The 16,095-nt window shown below is 38.4% G+C and overlaps 1 protein-coding gene across 1 annotated transcript; it reads left to right on the forward strand.

Annotated features, from left to right (window-relative positions):
* Window positions 1–1,824: 1,824 nt before the first annotated feature.
* Window positions 1,825–2,466, forward strand: LOC149163316 (uncharacterized). The gene has a single exon (XM_089429075.1). It carries the CDS (start codon window positions 1,825–1,827, stop codon window positions 2,464–2,466), a length of 642 nt encoding a protein of 213 aa, XP_089285201.1.
* The last annotated feature ends 13,629 nt before the right edge of the window (window positions 2,467–16,095 follow it).

Here is a 16,095-nt window from a genome sequence, read left to right on the forward strand (position 1 = left end):
TAAACAACCTCCTAAACTCTAGGAACTAATCCTAAACTAAGGAGATACGTTACAACCATATAACCATTTCTCCATTATTTTTAAATAAGAACACATTGGAGTGTGAAAATAATAGATAAACTTTCTCAAATTATCTATTAATATGACATTATTGTAAGTGGTTATGATCCAATTTAGATTATACGTTTTAATTAAGTCTTAGATCCTATCCTTGAGAAATTTATTCAAACTCCTTAACTACTTTGTAATTCTATATATGTCATTGTTTTCTGGTTGAATGAACGCAACCTTGAATGTGCAGTTCTACATATGTCATTGTTTTCTGGTTAAATAAACACAATCTATCTTAAGTCTGCACATTGCACATTCAAGCTAAGTCTTGCATCACCTAGGAGCTACATCTCTCATCATCCAATCACTCTAATTCCACCTGAAAGGTACATAGTATCTATCATTTTTGCCATTGTGGTAGTCTCTTGAAAGCTTCAATCAAAGCTAGCTAACAAACAACGTATCCTTATATGTTTTGGTGGTACAATGAGTAGTAGCGAATATCAAGAGCGTGGCACCCAAAGAATTTGAGAAGGAACAAAACTAATACAACCGACCCAAATACGAAATACAATGCATTAAACACTGCCATGTTATACAAACTTTCTAATTTTTATCCCACGATTGTCGCAAAGAATGCTTTTAACACAATGTATGCTACTCGTGAGGTTACATATATGTTAGAAGGTCTGGTGTTATTTATTCCATCACAACATGAAAGAAAAGGTGTACAATGTTTCACAATATCTAGTGAGAGGATAAATTAGAACTCACCAAGATACAAATAGATAGAGACGTTTACGGTCATCTTAATTAAAAAAATATATATGTATTTTTATTTTATAGAGTTTTTTAAGATTTGGAAAATTCATGATAATTCAATTCTCAAATTAGTAATGAGGATAATCATTTTTGTTGTTATTTGAGAATGTAAAATGATTCATTATCTTTATTCAAGGAAAACCACGCCACCTTGAATCTTTCTTCAAAGAAAACCACACCACTGAGAGTGGTGTGTTGTGGTTTGTAAGAGACATACTTTCATTCTATAAGAGTCTTGAGCTATCTTAAACCATTAACATATTTCCTTACATCCAAAAAAAATAAACTCTTAATGAAACAATTTTTTTTTAAAACATACTCTAAACTCAAATTTTTATAAATAATTATTATAACTTTTTTAAATAAATAAAATTTCAAATATTCACTACTTTATTTCCAAATCTATATTTACGCAGGTTTACGTTTAATTAATACAATTAAAAAATTAATAACAAATAAAATACTGTAATCTAATTGGTAGTTTACACGGTTGGAATGTGCAATGTAAAATTCCTCATGTCAATGTATCACGTGTGATAATGACGTGTTTTTCGTTATCACGTGTGATAATGATGCCCTGCTATGTCATGGCTTTCGTTATCCCTTGTGTGATGTCATGTCTTTGGTTCTCCCGTGTGAACATGAGACGCTGCACTGACGTCCAGTCAACAGTCAACTCCCTACGTTAACCTAGGAAGTTTTGAGCAAGCGCATTTTTTGAAAACCGACTTCGTTGAATTCCTGATATAATCTGTTGTCAAATTAATACACCGTGCAGCCCACCCAATGTCCGCTGTATAAATAGAGATTATAGTTATATCCATATGCAATTAATAAAGAAGGAAGACAACGGCGGAGAATAGATCAGTTTGAACTCTTTACCTCTCTATATTATCACAAAGCTTCCCTACATCTCTTCTGTGCGCATTTATACAAGGAAAAACCAGCAGAATGGGTAACATGCTACTGCGAGGAGTTATTCACCGTCATGGTCGACGGATAAAGATAATGAAAGCCGACGGAACGGTGATGAAGCTGCGGGGTCCTCTCTCTGTGAAGGAAATACTCATTAATTACCCAAATCATCAGATGTTTGAGGCACCCGCTGGTCCTTGGCCACATGGGATGGGCAGTTTCACTCGGCCTCTTCCAGAAAGGGCTGAGCTTGTAGGTGGTCATCTCTATTATCTCATCCCTTCCCCGCAGGATGAAGTCATCAATTGCAACAGAGGGCCCCTTGCAAGAGCTTCTAATTCCGATCATAGCATCCAAATCGCCAGTTCCAGGTTACAGCCACCGTCTTCTGGAGACGTAAGCAGAGATTCAATAAAACAAGAAGAAGCAGATTGTGCAGTTAATAGAGGTGGCGTCACCATTGTTTCTTCTTCCCACTCCACCGACGGATCCACCTTGCGTGTGAAGCTTCGGCTTAGAAAAGAAGATCTCGCTTCATTTCTTTCGGCTAATAATGTCAACATCGTGACGGAAAATCTAGTGCTGCCTCCCTCAATTCAAGGTGCCTCTCGGCAGTCTCCATGGAAACCATGTCTGGATACTATCGCTGAAACCGACGGCCCGCATGGAGATTTATGAGCATTCGGGAGAAGAGACTGCACGCTATGCTGGGCATTCTCTTCTCCTAGGGTTAGAATGTAATATAGTTCGCTTGTATGCAATTTTTGACAAATGCGTATTCTAAGGCTGAAGTTTCAACAAATTAATGTTTATATAAGTATTTCAATATGGCACTGGGAACTGTGAGAACTTTCTGGACAGAAGTTTTACAAGGATATACGCACTGTTTTGTTGTATATACTCTACACACATCTTGAATATGTCCTGTGCACGTATTGGTTATTCATTTACTTCATTTGTTTTAATGTTTATGCTCATAACTTGGTAAAGGTTTTACCCAGCGTGCACGTTGACAGCATCGCAGCAACATGAACTCTAATTTCTTGGGCCGCGATAGCACATTCCCAGCAACGAAGAACCTCCATGGCGGTTATCCTTCAGCTTCCACGTGTATTTCTAAACTATTTTATTAAACGCTTAGATCTTGCTTAGATCTTTGTGGCTAAATTACATGTGTGAATTAATTGGTTATATAAATTATTTAAGACATGCAAATGAGTGAATTGATTAGTTTGTGTGGATGAAAAAGAGAAATTATAAATTATTTATGAAAAAATTTAAATTATATGAAAAAATTGTAAAAAATTGTACATTATTAATAATAAATTGATTAAAAGATGTTTAATAAATCTCTTAACATTTTAGTCATAACATTTTAAGATTGAGAATACAAACTATTTATAAAAATAAATAAATTGTTGTATAAAAAGTTAACCATTTTTAATCTCAATTTATTTGTGAATGGATTAACCGTTAAACGATGTTTAATAAACCTTTCGCACATAATAGTATTTTAATATTAAAATTATAAATTATTTATAATAAAAATCAAAATCAGAAAATGTAAACTATACTTAATAACAATTTAAAAGTAAATAGATTAAAAAACATGTAATAATTTTTTCACAATGTTATTATAAATCGTTCAGTGATAACATCCCAACTTTCACGTAACAGACATATACGTGATTAAAAAAGGTTACTTTTATTCCGAAAATATTATATAAAATCAAGTCCAAGGTTTATGAGACATTTAGGGTTCTAAAAGTTAGTAGGTAGAAGTTGTTATTTTTTAAGTCACGATGGTTTATAATAAACTAAAAACTATTTTGCAAAGTAAATTAAAGTGAGTCAATTTTTTTAAAAAGAGATGGGTTTATATGATGTAATTGTGTATGGGTTGCATGATCAATTGAACATAGTATTTTGAAAGTTTTGGTGAGGTTGTACAAGCTGAATTCCTCAAGTGTTTTATAAGTTCTATTGAGTCAGACCTATATGTATTTATGTGATAACATATGTAATCATGTAGCATGTATCTTTTTATGTATAGAGAGGATGAGACACCAAGTTGTGGAATCAACAACTTTGATAGTTACAAAGGTGGAAAGTAGACTTGTATCTAAGCTTGATGTGAAATTAATAGAGGAATGTGAGATAGAGTAATCTAAGTAAGTGACCAAGTTGGAATAAAGTTAAACATGTAGATGAACCATGTGCATGAACAAAATTCCTAAAAAAATGCAAATAAAGTGGATGGCACCCATGTATCTCGATACATGCACTTCATTTTATATGGACATGTTGACGGTGCTAGACTCCCCAACATGTCAAATGATCTCCCAAGTAAGAAGTCCCAACTAGACCTCAAACCGTTTGGAGTAGGAGTCCCAACAGTGGGTAGTAAAGTAGTGACCTGACTGTGGTAGTGCACAGAGGTAAGTATGGTAACTTTATCGAAAGCAAGTGTGACCTTGTAGCAAGTCAAGTGAGATGCATGGGGGGTTCTAACACACAGAAGGGAAAAGGAAGTGTGTCCCTTAGAAGCCTGTAAAAGTACACAACCTAAAAGGAATACATGAGTGGAATGACATCACAGGTTGAATGCAGAATAGTCCACAATCCAAAGTGACGAGCTAATACAACAACACATCTTCAACTACATTCATACAATTGCATAAAAATAGTTCATACACAAATGCGTAAGTTAAATAACATACATTGCTAAAGTAACCAAAATAGTTGAACTACAATAACAACATATGCATGAAAACATTCTGGCTCAGTTATATTATTAAGTGAAATTTCCATCCATACATACACAATTAACAACCACTAGCCCCAGTAGTGGAACATTACAGCCAACACCGCCTACTCCTCCAAAGAGATGTACTCACTTTACATTGTGGAGAAGCCATGCCTCATCACAATACTCTCCAAGCCTTCTCTAAGCAATGCCTAGCCAAAAGCTTGGCTACCCAAAAGCCTGTACTATGAGTTATGAAGTTCTAAATATAAGAAATGGTGGGGTGACCCTTGACATTCCCCTTTGACTCTTTGACTACCCTCATGACTCTTCACATTACATAGTGATTGTTCACATTCCATTAATGACAATTGGAATTTCACTTACAATATATTTGTAAATAATAATACAAATTCCACATATACCCATGTGGGATGAAATAGGCTTGAGTCAACCTAACAAGACAAACATCATCACTCGGGATCTTGAGGAAAGACCAACCTAGCAACATCCTCTTAATTGTCTTTGGTGATGAACTGATACCAAGCTTGGTACTACGCTATTGTATCCCTGTATTATTTGGTGATGCCTTTCTCAAAATAGACTCTTGCCTCCATGACTTCCAAGTACATGGTTCTGGAACCTCTCTCCAACTCATCTTAAAGCACACACAACATTATCGTGAGTGCGACTGGACCACCGATGTACTTCTCCATGTTTTATGCACTCAACTGCAAGTAATCACCGATGGCCTCTCGCACCAACTGCTCTACGTACCTATCAACCTCTAGCAGGACTTGGTTCTTCTTTATGGCTTGAGTGAGGGTTCCGATTGAAGGGATCCTGTGTGTCCTCACTATGACATCCAAACTCTTGAACAACTATGCATAGGAAGCCTCAATGCTGGTAATGAGCGGAGGGAGATGCTCGTAATTCCGGATTAACATCCAAGTCTATGCTTTGTCTAGCTCTACCTACATCTTCATTATATTTTGCAAGTAAAGTGGGGCTCCCTTGTACCTCATTGTCCATTCTTGTACATGCATAATAGCAGCGTGGATGTCTTTGAGAGTTTGGGCTATCTTCGCGCACTACTACTGAAAACCATATAGATGGAAAACCACCTTGTGCATGGTGAAAAATCTACCATACAATTTCTGCATGGTGGTCTCAAGGGTTGATACTTCAGCAAGTATTGCTTTTCTCATCTCTGCCACAACGGATCCTGTGGATTGTTTTGTTCTCTACCCAGCCTCTTGTAAGTCCTTTGCGATCTGATCATTCTTCGCTATCAAGAAATTGATCGTTGAACTCCTGGCTTCTACATAAACCTTAAAAGCATCGGCCATGGAAGTTGGATGTCTTCTAACATTTGACACAATCACCCTTTCCTCTATGTGTGTAGGTGATGCATGATCATCCAAGAGTTGTTTTCTTCGTGCATGTACAATCCTTTGTTGTGACTCATCAAATGATAGATTGTACACATCCATCACTAGATCATCATCAAGGAGGACAACCTCTCCTTGCTCGCTTAAGACTGGTTCTGAATCTGGAGGTGGCGGAGACTGAGGTGCGACCTCATATGTTCTTGGCATGAGGTCGATGTCTTGGTCCTGTGGCTCTAGTTCTAATTCCCAGTCTATTGCTTCAACCATCAGCTCAATCTGTTGAGAAAGTTCCCGAACCTGCACCTGCTCACCCTCTTCTTCGTCTGTTGGTTTCTCTGACTCCTCAACCTGTATAGGCATAGTTTGTTATGTCATTGCACCTTTCCTTTCCTCCTATTTGTGTTTCTGCTTCTCTTCCCTTTCTCTCATCCTTAGCTCCTGATCTTCTTTCAACTTCTTTTCTATTTCTTGCAACTTTCTCTACCATGCTCCAATCTTTGCTTCTCTCTCTTCCTTCGTTCTACTCTCCTTTTGCACTATCACCTCTTCGCCTCTATTTCCAAAACTACTTTCTCAACAAGAGGATCTCCTCTGAACTTGTGGCTTTTCTCGGCCTAAGGGTTCTCAACAACCTTCCTCTTTCCTTTTTCATGCCCTGGTTTGTTGCTCACTGTTGTTGTTGTTGCTGCTTCCTGTGGTGTTGTTGCCTGCAAAGCTTCTTTCCATTCTATAGCCATGTTGATCGGTTCATTAAGCCTAGAGGAGTTGTAGCAATACCTTCAAGGGTCTTCCTCTAGCCAATGACATGCCCCGTGGATCAATGGATAATACACCTTCACACAGTGGTTCTTGCATATGCAATGGGGATCATACGAATTGAAACTCTTGGTGTCGAACTCAAACTTCTTCAAGTTCACGGCCTCAACATCTGCATCCTTCAAGATCTGTATCTCGTACAATCCAATCCGCAAAGGAAGAGAAGTCCATAGTGCCTTCTTCCTCCTGTGCAAGCTTGCTGATAACCCTATGGAGATGTCATATGAAACCTATTGCATGACCAACTTATTCATGGCAAACCTTGGTAGCACACATGGAGGCTTCTCTCATCTAAACATCCTAACGAATGTGCCATTAGTGAGGCATACCAATCTACAATGTTAAGAAATTCCTGCAACACTTCTTGGGACATGAAAGCTAGATCATGTTCGAAGATCATCTTGTAAATTGGGGTGATGAAGTGGTGAGATAGCCTCTCCATGACTCCTTTGTAGCTTCACTAAGAGAGAAACTTGTAATAGATGTTCACAACATCATTAGATGGTGTCCATGTCCAACCCATGCCAGGAAACTATTGTTGCGCACAGATTGCATCAAGCAGGTACACAAACATATAAAATCTCTCTTACTCATCCTTTTTCGAATTCCAAGCATTAGTCACATGCAATTTCATCTAAAGAGCTAACATATCCAGCTAGTTGAAATGCCTTCCTTCATTTTCCAACTGATCCAACACAACCACCCAACTCTGTGGAAAGGTCTTCATGCTCTCTTGACCATACAAGTGACATGCAAAGATGATCAAGAGTTGGTAGGCCTTCCTGAGTGACTTAGTCTTATAGACCTGATTGGGTATTGACCTGAACTTCGACGGCTCTTTTACCCAATGCTTCATGATGTCTCTAGTGTTCACATTGTTGTTGGGAGTATAAAAGAGTGCATCCATGCGTTTCACCAACTATGGTAAATGATACATGTGATGATAGTTTTCGTCTTGAAGGTAGCATGTTGTGTTCCACTGGTACTGCTCAATGTCATTGTCTCGGTACCGGTATGTGAGACAATCTAGTGAATGATGTTTGCACATGGGAAGGTGGGGTACCTGCATGAAACCCTGTACAAGCTTGACTTGTGGATGTTGACATAGACCTGTCGATCTTCTAGATATTCCTTGAAGCTGCCTGCAAATATGTCCTTTATTTCCTACCATGTAATCTTCATGTCCTTCTCTATGAAAAATTGTGTGTCTGCATAGACTAGCAAGTTCATTGACACCTGTTCAACTACATCTCCAGTGCTTCTCTCTACAGTATCCTTTGATCCAGCTCTCTTGGAAACCATGTTTCCTGTACTGTTGAGAAGCTACTCAAAAACTGTTGTACCTAGAGACAGAGGGGAAACTCATGGCATGCAAATGTTAGCTTAAAATAAAAAGCACTTCAAGGACCAATCATGCAACCGACTAGGCAACTGTTGGGCAATATTGTGCAATTCAAACTTTCAGAGATGAGGGAATGTCAGCGTGATCCGGATTTATACAGGAACGCAATAAAGTACAGAAATAACGATAAATATAGAGATGCAATAGAAATAATACTTCATTTTATTAATGTAAAATATTGAAATATGCTTATAAATAGAAATGGAAATAAACTAGCTTGGGTGATGGTAGTTTATCTCTGAGGAGAGATGTAGCGGCTACATGCCTCTAAACTGTGTTACAATGAGGCTCAAAGGCTATTTATTGTTGAGAAATAATGGAAACCCCTAAACATCCAAAAACCTAACCCCAGGAGATGAAACGACAAGCTGTGGACCTCGTTTGGGTAAATTGGTACATCAGCTTCCTCGGGCCGTAACTTTGGCATACGATCTCCATTTAACGCGCACAATACCTCGTTAGAAAGATCTATCCGAGGACTACAACTTTTGAGTGGGAAACAATAGTCCACGACCCATGTTGCTCTCGGCTTTCCCAAAAAAACGTCGTTTAGGGCCTCAAAATGGCTCCAGAAGTCCAGGTTCCGAAAAACTGCCAAAAATTGTAAAATGTGCTACAATTAAGGAAAATGAAAAAACAGAAAGAGACATTTGTTGGGGTCCAAGTGGGATAGGTGGGTGGCCACCAACATCCACTTGGATCATTCCTCCCCCCTTAGGAAGAAATGGTCCCCATTGCGTTGAGTGCCTCCATGAGATGGGGAAACTTCTATTGAACTTGGTCCCTAGTTAGTTGTTATGCAATCTCTGATGTGTCCAGTAATGGTGGGAGGCATGGACGAGGACGGTCCACATTGAACACTCGGTGCAAGACAAGGAATGGGGGAATTCTATGCTCCAAAGCGTTGTTTCCCACAACATTGGTAATTGTGTAAGGACCATATCGGAGTGGTCTGCGCTTTCGATGGGCTCTTGTAAGGCATTCTTTCTATAGATGCAACCAAGTTTTGTCGCCCACCTGAAACTTGCGTGGCACCTGATGTTGATCATGCCACTACTTGTACTTGGCATTTTCCACAATGGAGTGGTGATATATCGACTTGTTGGGTAGAGGTGCTCTAGGAGTCAGATCAGACGAATGCTTGACCTGACAGTGCAATTGTACCCCTGTGGGTGAGGAGAAGATGTTCTTGTATTCTTTCATGACCGTATCCACCTACTTCTGCTGCGTGGAGGAGCCCTTCCTGGGGGCCATGGATGTGGCTACGATCTTCCCCTTAATTTGAGAGTGAACCAGAAAGAAAATAAATTTCCTAGTCTTGGAGATGATCTTGCTGCATTTCTTAGCAGAGATCAAAGAGTTGGCAGTAGGTGGGGCTACCTCTGGTATTTTGTATAATGAATTACCAAAAGAAATAATAATAGCGCGAGGCCTTCACTCATACACAACATGTCACTTCCACAACTATGGTTGGTCTAATAATACATCACAAACATCAAGAGGTGCAACATCACACAATACCTCAGCTGTGAAGGGCTTGATGTTGTAAGGAAGGCGACGCTGCTAGCGGACTCGGAGATCTCATCCTTGGTGAAGCCACCCGATGTTGTATGGTTGTGTGTGTGGTATAGTCGGTAGGCCCAACCGCGTCACGAACTCTGCTAAAATGAGGTTCTTTTGGCTGCCACTATTGAAAATGAATTGCAGCAGCGACTCCTTCACCCACATTTGTGAGTGGAAAAGACGCTCCCCCTCCTCTGTATCTTCAGGCTCATTCTTCTGGATCTTGGCAGTGGCAATAGTGGTGTTGGGCTCCACATCAATGATCTACTTCCCTTTGTTATTCCTCTTGTCGAGTTTTGACTCAAGGTCGGAACATGCATCTGATTCTGAAGCCTTCAACTCGGCCACCAGCGACTTCTTGGTCCGGCACTCACTAGTGTTATGACTGGGGCTATTATGGAACTCACACCACTTTCCTGTATCCTTCTTTGACTTCGTGGTTTTGTTCTTTTCTTTCGGCTTCGACAGGTTGTCTTGGGTCACCCCGCGTTGGCTTTGTCCTTTGTTCTTCGAATTTGCAGATCCAAAATCTCGCTTCTTCTGTTTAACCTTCTGTTACATCTTGAAAGCATATCGGTATGCCCTGCCGAGCGAGGAGATGTCCAGGAACTCCATATCATCCTGGATGTATCTATGTAGGTAGCCACAGTACTTGAGTACTAAATATTTCTCAGGATCCTTGTTTCCCAACTTCGTGCGCAGGGTATGAAAAACATTGATGAACTCTGCAACATCTTGGTCCCTTCCCTGCTGTAGCATGGTCCACTTTATGTATTTGTCGTCATAGCTCCTGACAGGGTAGTAGTTCGTACTTTCATCCTTCTCCTCGCATTAGGTTTCCCACCAGTCCTTGACATAGGGGGCTGCTTTGAGAAGAGCGAAAGTAATTTTTTGCTGGCTGGAAAAATCATGAACAAAAAAATACCCTTCTAGCAGATTTAACCATTTATCTATGCCATCTACATCTATCTAACCCTTGAATATGGGGATTTCAAAGTTAAATTTCACCTTAAAGGGTGGTGTTTTCAGAATAGTTGTTGGAAGTAGATGCGTTGCCCATGGGTAGTCGTTGAAGGATCTGGGCAAATTTGTCCATCATCGTGTTCCTTTGTCGCTCGAGGGCTTCTTTGAGCAAGATTTTGATAGGATCTCCTACCCCCTCATCCTTCTCTTCATCTGCCATGGGAGGCCATCAGGATTTGCGAGGCTGATATTACAAAGGTTCAGTTAGATCGAGCCCTAACTCCTTATATCCCAACCTCGTTGGGGACATGCAAAGAAAAACAGAGAAAGAGAAGACCACTCTGATACCACTAACCCGGATTTATACAGGAACGTAGTAAAGTACAGAAATAACCATAAATATAGAGATGCGGCAGAAATAATACTTCATTCATTAATGTAAAATACTGAAATATGCTTACAAATAGAAATGGAAATAAACTAGCTCAGGCGATGGTAGCTTATCTCTGAGGAGAGATGTCGTGGCTACATGCCTCTGAACTGTGTTATATTGAGGCTCGAAGGAATATTTATTGTTGAGAAATAATGGAAAACCCTAAACATCCAAAAACCTAACCCTAGGAGATGAAACGCCAAACTGTGGGCACCATTTGGGTAAATTGATACATCAACTTCCCGGGGTTGTAACTTTGGCATACAATCTTCGTTTGACGCGCACAATACCTCGTTAGAAAGATCTATCCGAGGACTACAACTTTTGAGTGAGAAACATCAATATAAGACTAATGTTGCTCTCAATTTTCCCAAAAAACGTCGTTTAGGGCCTCAAAACGGCTACGGAAGTTCACGACCTGAAAAACTACCAAAAGTAGTAAATTGTGCTACAATTAAGGAAACTGAAAAAATTGAAAGAGACGGTTGTGGGGGTCCAAGTGGGATAGGTGGGTGGCCACCAACATCCACCCAGATTACAGCTGGATCTATGCATTGCGCAGTCCAAGATGCTAGTGAGAGGTGATGATGACTGGAACTGCACAATGCACAGTCCAGTGTGGCGTGTTGGTGAATGGAACTGTGTAATGCACAGTTCAGTCTAGCTTTGATGTTGTTTGGGACTGCGCATTGCGTAATCCCAGTGGACAAGACTTTGGGACTGGCTCTTAGAACTGCACAATGTGCAGCTGGAGGCAGTCATTGGCAGCCTCTACACAATTTCTAGAGCCAAGGTAGAGCCTTGAGATCCAGAAATGCGCTGTGCATGCTGGGAAGAGCTAGATCCGAGCCAAGGCAGCCCAGATCTTCTTAAGGTAAACATGAAAACAAGTAGATCTAAGTGCATGAGTGAAGGATGGTGCAGATCTGAGTGAATGGTGATGCATGCAATAAGAGAAAATGCAGGAATCAGTTAAAAAAAAGAACAACGAAGTTTCTGGGGAGAGTTGCAGCAACGACGATCATTAGTGAAAAAATTGGGTTATGCATGTGACGCTTAGGAAAGGCAATGAAAAACTTAAAACAACTTTTCTACAAGCTAAAACAAACCAAAACACCAGTGGTCGTTCAATAAAATTGGTCAAACGACACTCACACATGCCAAGGAAACAAAAGAAACAAAAAAAGCAGCAAAAGACAAGGAAAACAAAACCTACCCGAAAAAGTTGTGACAACTATGTCGAAGGTTCTTATATGCCTCAGGAATGCCAGAGCTCCAAGATCAAACCTATAAATCATCTCTGATGATGTCCATTAAATAGATTTGATCGATTTAGGGTTTATGATGCACAGGCCAAAAAACTAGGAAAAAGCGACAAGTGGCAACATTTTCTAAAATTAACTCAAGTGTAATTGCAACTACTAAAAATAGATCCCTATTTTTTAGGGATTTTTTTCTCTTTCTTCTTTTTGTTTTTTTTGGGAAGAGGCTTTCATGCATGCATTAATAAATTGTGCAGTTCTAGGGGGAACCGGGCAACTTGTCGGCACGTGCATCGGGAAATAACTAAGGTAAGTCTTTTGCACAATTCGTGGGTTGAGTGGATATGGTTGCCTCTCATGTTTTGCGTAGTTTTCCAGCTAAAGACAAGCTGCCAGTTTGGTTTGTGTAGTTCTAGAATTGAAGCTCATTGTTGGGTTGCACTGCGCATTTCCTAAGAGCAAGGTTGGTTTCCCTCTAGGACTGCGTCGATTGCCAAGGTAGTGCAAGAACCTGATTGCAACCAAGGCAAAGGAGGCCAACTTGTGGTTAGACAACAAAGGAAATAAGAAACACAAGCTGTAAAACAAAAGATAAACTCAAATGAAATCACAAGTACCTGGGCATTGTAAGAAAAACTATTTAGATTTTAGTAAGGAGGCTCCAAAACAAAGTGAAGGCAAAATTTTGGAGGGTGGTTGTAGCCACTACAACATTGGTGACACACAGTTAGAACTCCAGATCTCGGTATGGACCTTTTGAAAATTGATTTTCTGAAAATGACTTAAATTCCTTAACCAATCACTTCACATAACACTCTAAAAATTTCTTTAAATCTTCAGTCAAAGGAATCATGAACTTTGAAAAACTATTTTACGTCCCTCGTCAAGTGTTTGATCATAAAATTCAGTTGGTAGTGGATCACCATTTTACGTACCTCATCAAGGGTTTTAAGTATGGTTGACTATGATTTATGGTTAACTCTGATGGAGATTTTGGCTTATTATGATGAGTAGATTATGATGAAATTTAGTTGTATATGTTTGGTCATGGTTAATTTTGGTCAATTCAACAATCACCCACACAACAGAGAAAGAAATCCAATCGAAACAAAGAAGTTGGTCCTAAAAGCTATTACCGATGTTAATTTCCATGAACTTTATCATGACAATATTCATTTGAAAAATACGTGAATAAGGGAAAACTATATCGCAATTTAGCAACAAAAGAGGAGTACTCAGTAAGCATATAGATTATTTAATCTTTCTCATATATATTTTAAATATCTAACATGATTGTGGGGTTCAACGATGGTACCCATACTAACTTTTCATAGCGACAAGATCAATGACATGTTCAATTAAGGGGTTTCATCATTCTTGACTATAGATTTTTTTATTTTTTTATTTTTTTATTTTTTAAAACATTTTTAGAATCGCTCAGATCAATTTGGATGCACACCTACAATGAAAAATTCCTCATTTTTTTATGACGTGTGATAATATGTTTTACTTTCTATGTTTTCTTCCAAAGATCAAGGATCGACAAACTTTCACATAGATATATGCACTCTTTGTTCTATATACTCTTTAGTACATCTTGAATATATCTTGTTCACATTTCTACTCATAACTTGGTAAAGGTTTTACCAATCATGCATGTTGACAAAATGGGTATGTGTTTGTTCAGGGCTGGGGTGTAGCCGTTTTAGTGGGGGTCCCTCATTCAGATGCAGTTTTTCAAACCAATCCCTTGAATTTTCTAACTGAAAGGACATTGAGAGGAACTTTCTATGTGAACTATAAGCCTCGTTCTTATTTTTCAGGTCTTGTAGAATTGTATTTTGCTAAGGTAAGGCTTTTATCATCTATTTATGACAGTTGTAAGATTGAAATTTAAATCACTAGTGATTAGTTTATTTGCTTATATTTTCTGCTAGAAATGGTAAGGCTTCTATTTTGCACACCTCTACAATGGAATTCCACCAATAACACCAATATTTTAAATTTAATATTAAATTCCACCTATTGCAATAAGACTATAAAAACCTACAAAGACGAGTAACCATTGGAAGTACTCAAGCGTGTCCACAAGAACTGTAAAAGAAATCAAAGAGGATAAGGACATTTCTAAAACAGATACCATCAAACCTTACAGAGCCCAACAAAAAAAATGGAGAGTTCATAGGGAAACAAGGAAGTAACAAGGATATTTCTGGTGTTATTTTAACTACTCTGTAATTTTAAGAGTTTAGGTGTTCCTTATCTCCTTTAAATCTATGAATAATTTCAAAATCATAATGCAATGCATAAACAAACTTCAGCGAAAACCGCCCAAAAACACACTCATAGAGGTGCAAAGCGCAATTGAATGGTTGACCTGCAATTCGAGATTGGACTCATCTGCCTCACAAAATCCCCAAATCTGGAGGACTTCCAACTCTTCAAAGCAGGAGCATGAGGGAAACAGCTTGAAGCCAACATAAATTTTCTCCGTGACCAGGGTCACTCACAGTGCACGTTGAACAGAGGAAACGATGATTCAAACTGGAACAAAAAGTCAGTAAGAGGGATAATAACAACATATAGAACTCGATAAGAGGGATAATACATAGTGCAGGGAACTCAGTAAGAGGGATAATAAACAATGCAAGGAACTGAGAAAGAGAACAATGCAAGGAACTGAGAAAGAGGGAAAGATAACACATGAATAAGATTGTTATTGAAATTTGACCCAACACGATAGAAAGTATGTTTAACCAGCGTCATGGAATAAAATGGAAGCAAATAGTTGTTGTTCATGCACCGAAAAAATCATCACATTATGGAGGCTTATCACCCATTTTGCAGAGACCTTGAGGCAGCGCACAAAGGAACCATATGTGAAGCGGAGAGAGAAGGGTAGGCCTAAAAAATTGTGTGCCAAATGTCAAATGGAGAAAAAAATTGTAAACGCAAAACAAAAGTTAATTGATTCAGAGAAAATTCTATCGCCCTAATTAATTAAGATTGATTTGACCATAATATTTCTTTCAAATAGAATTGGCTAAAATATTTTTAACATCTTAAATTTTAGCCATAAACATCGACAGTGTTATCAAAAGACCTTTTTCCTTTAACAGCCAATTTTCAATACAAAGACTCCATCGTAAATGAGAAAGAAACAATAAAAGAGCCTCTTCATATGTTTCCATAGCATAGTGTGATAAAGATGTATAAAATAAAGGTCTAGCCAGCTATTTATTTTCCTGGTTAACGGAGGGTTAAAAGAGGTGGGGTTGGAACTTGGTCATGTGGATAGCTTGAAAATGTCAAACATTGATCACAATTCTTGTTGTATGCCACAATTCTGCCATTCAAAGTTTTGATTTTTATAAAATTGAGAAGTTTAATTATTAAAGTAAAAAAAATGTAATGTAAAAGTGATTATTTATTATTTAAAATACTTTTAAATATATAAATAAATTCAAAATTTTTAAAATAACAATCAAATTTTACATGCTAGTACATGTTATATAATTCAAACTAACAAAAAGAAATCCTTACAAAATTTAATAAAAACAAAAAATTCAAAAGAAAACAAAAGAAGTTCTAATCGTTATACTATAGTTTATAAAACCTTCCTTGACCTCGTTGTCCAGTTCGTGTCGATATCCAGACCCTCGGTTCCAAATAGACTCATTCATTCGTGCTCTTCGCGTTTCTTAATGTATGCACGTAACTAACCTCACGTG

This window comes from Pinus tabuliformis, chromosome 5_1, assembly GCF_031772625.1.
Source record: "Pinus tabuliformis cultivar Carrire ecotype Pingquan chromosome 5_1, CPIR1, whole genome shotgun sequence".
NCBI lineage: Eukaryota > Viridiplantae > Streptophyta > Pinopsida > Pinales > Pinaceae > Pinus > Pinus tabuliformis.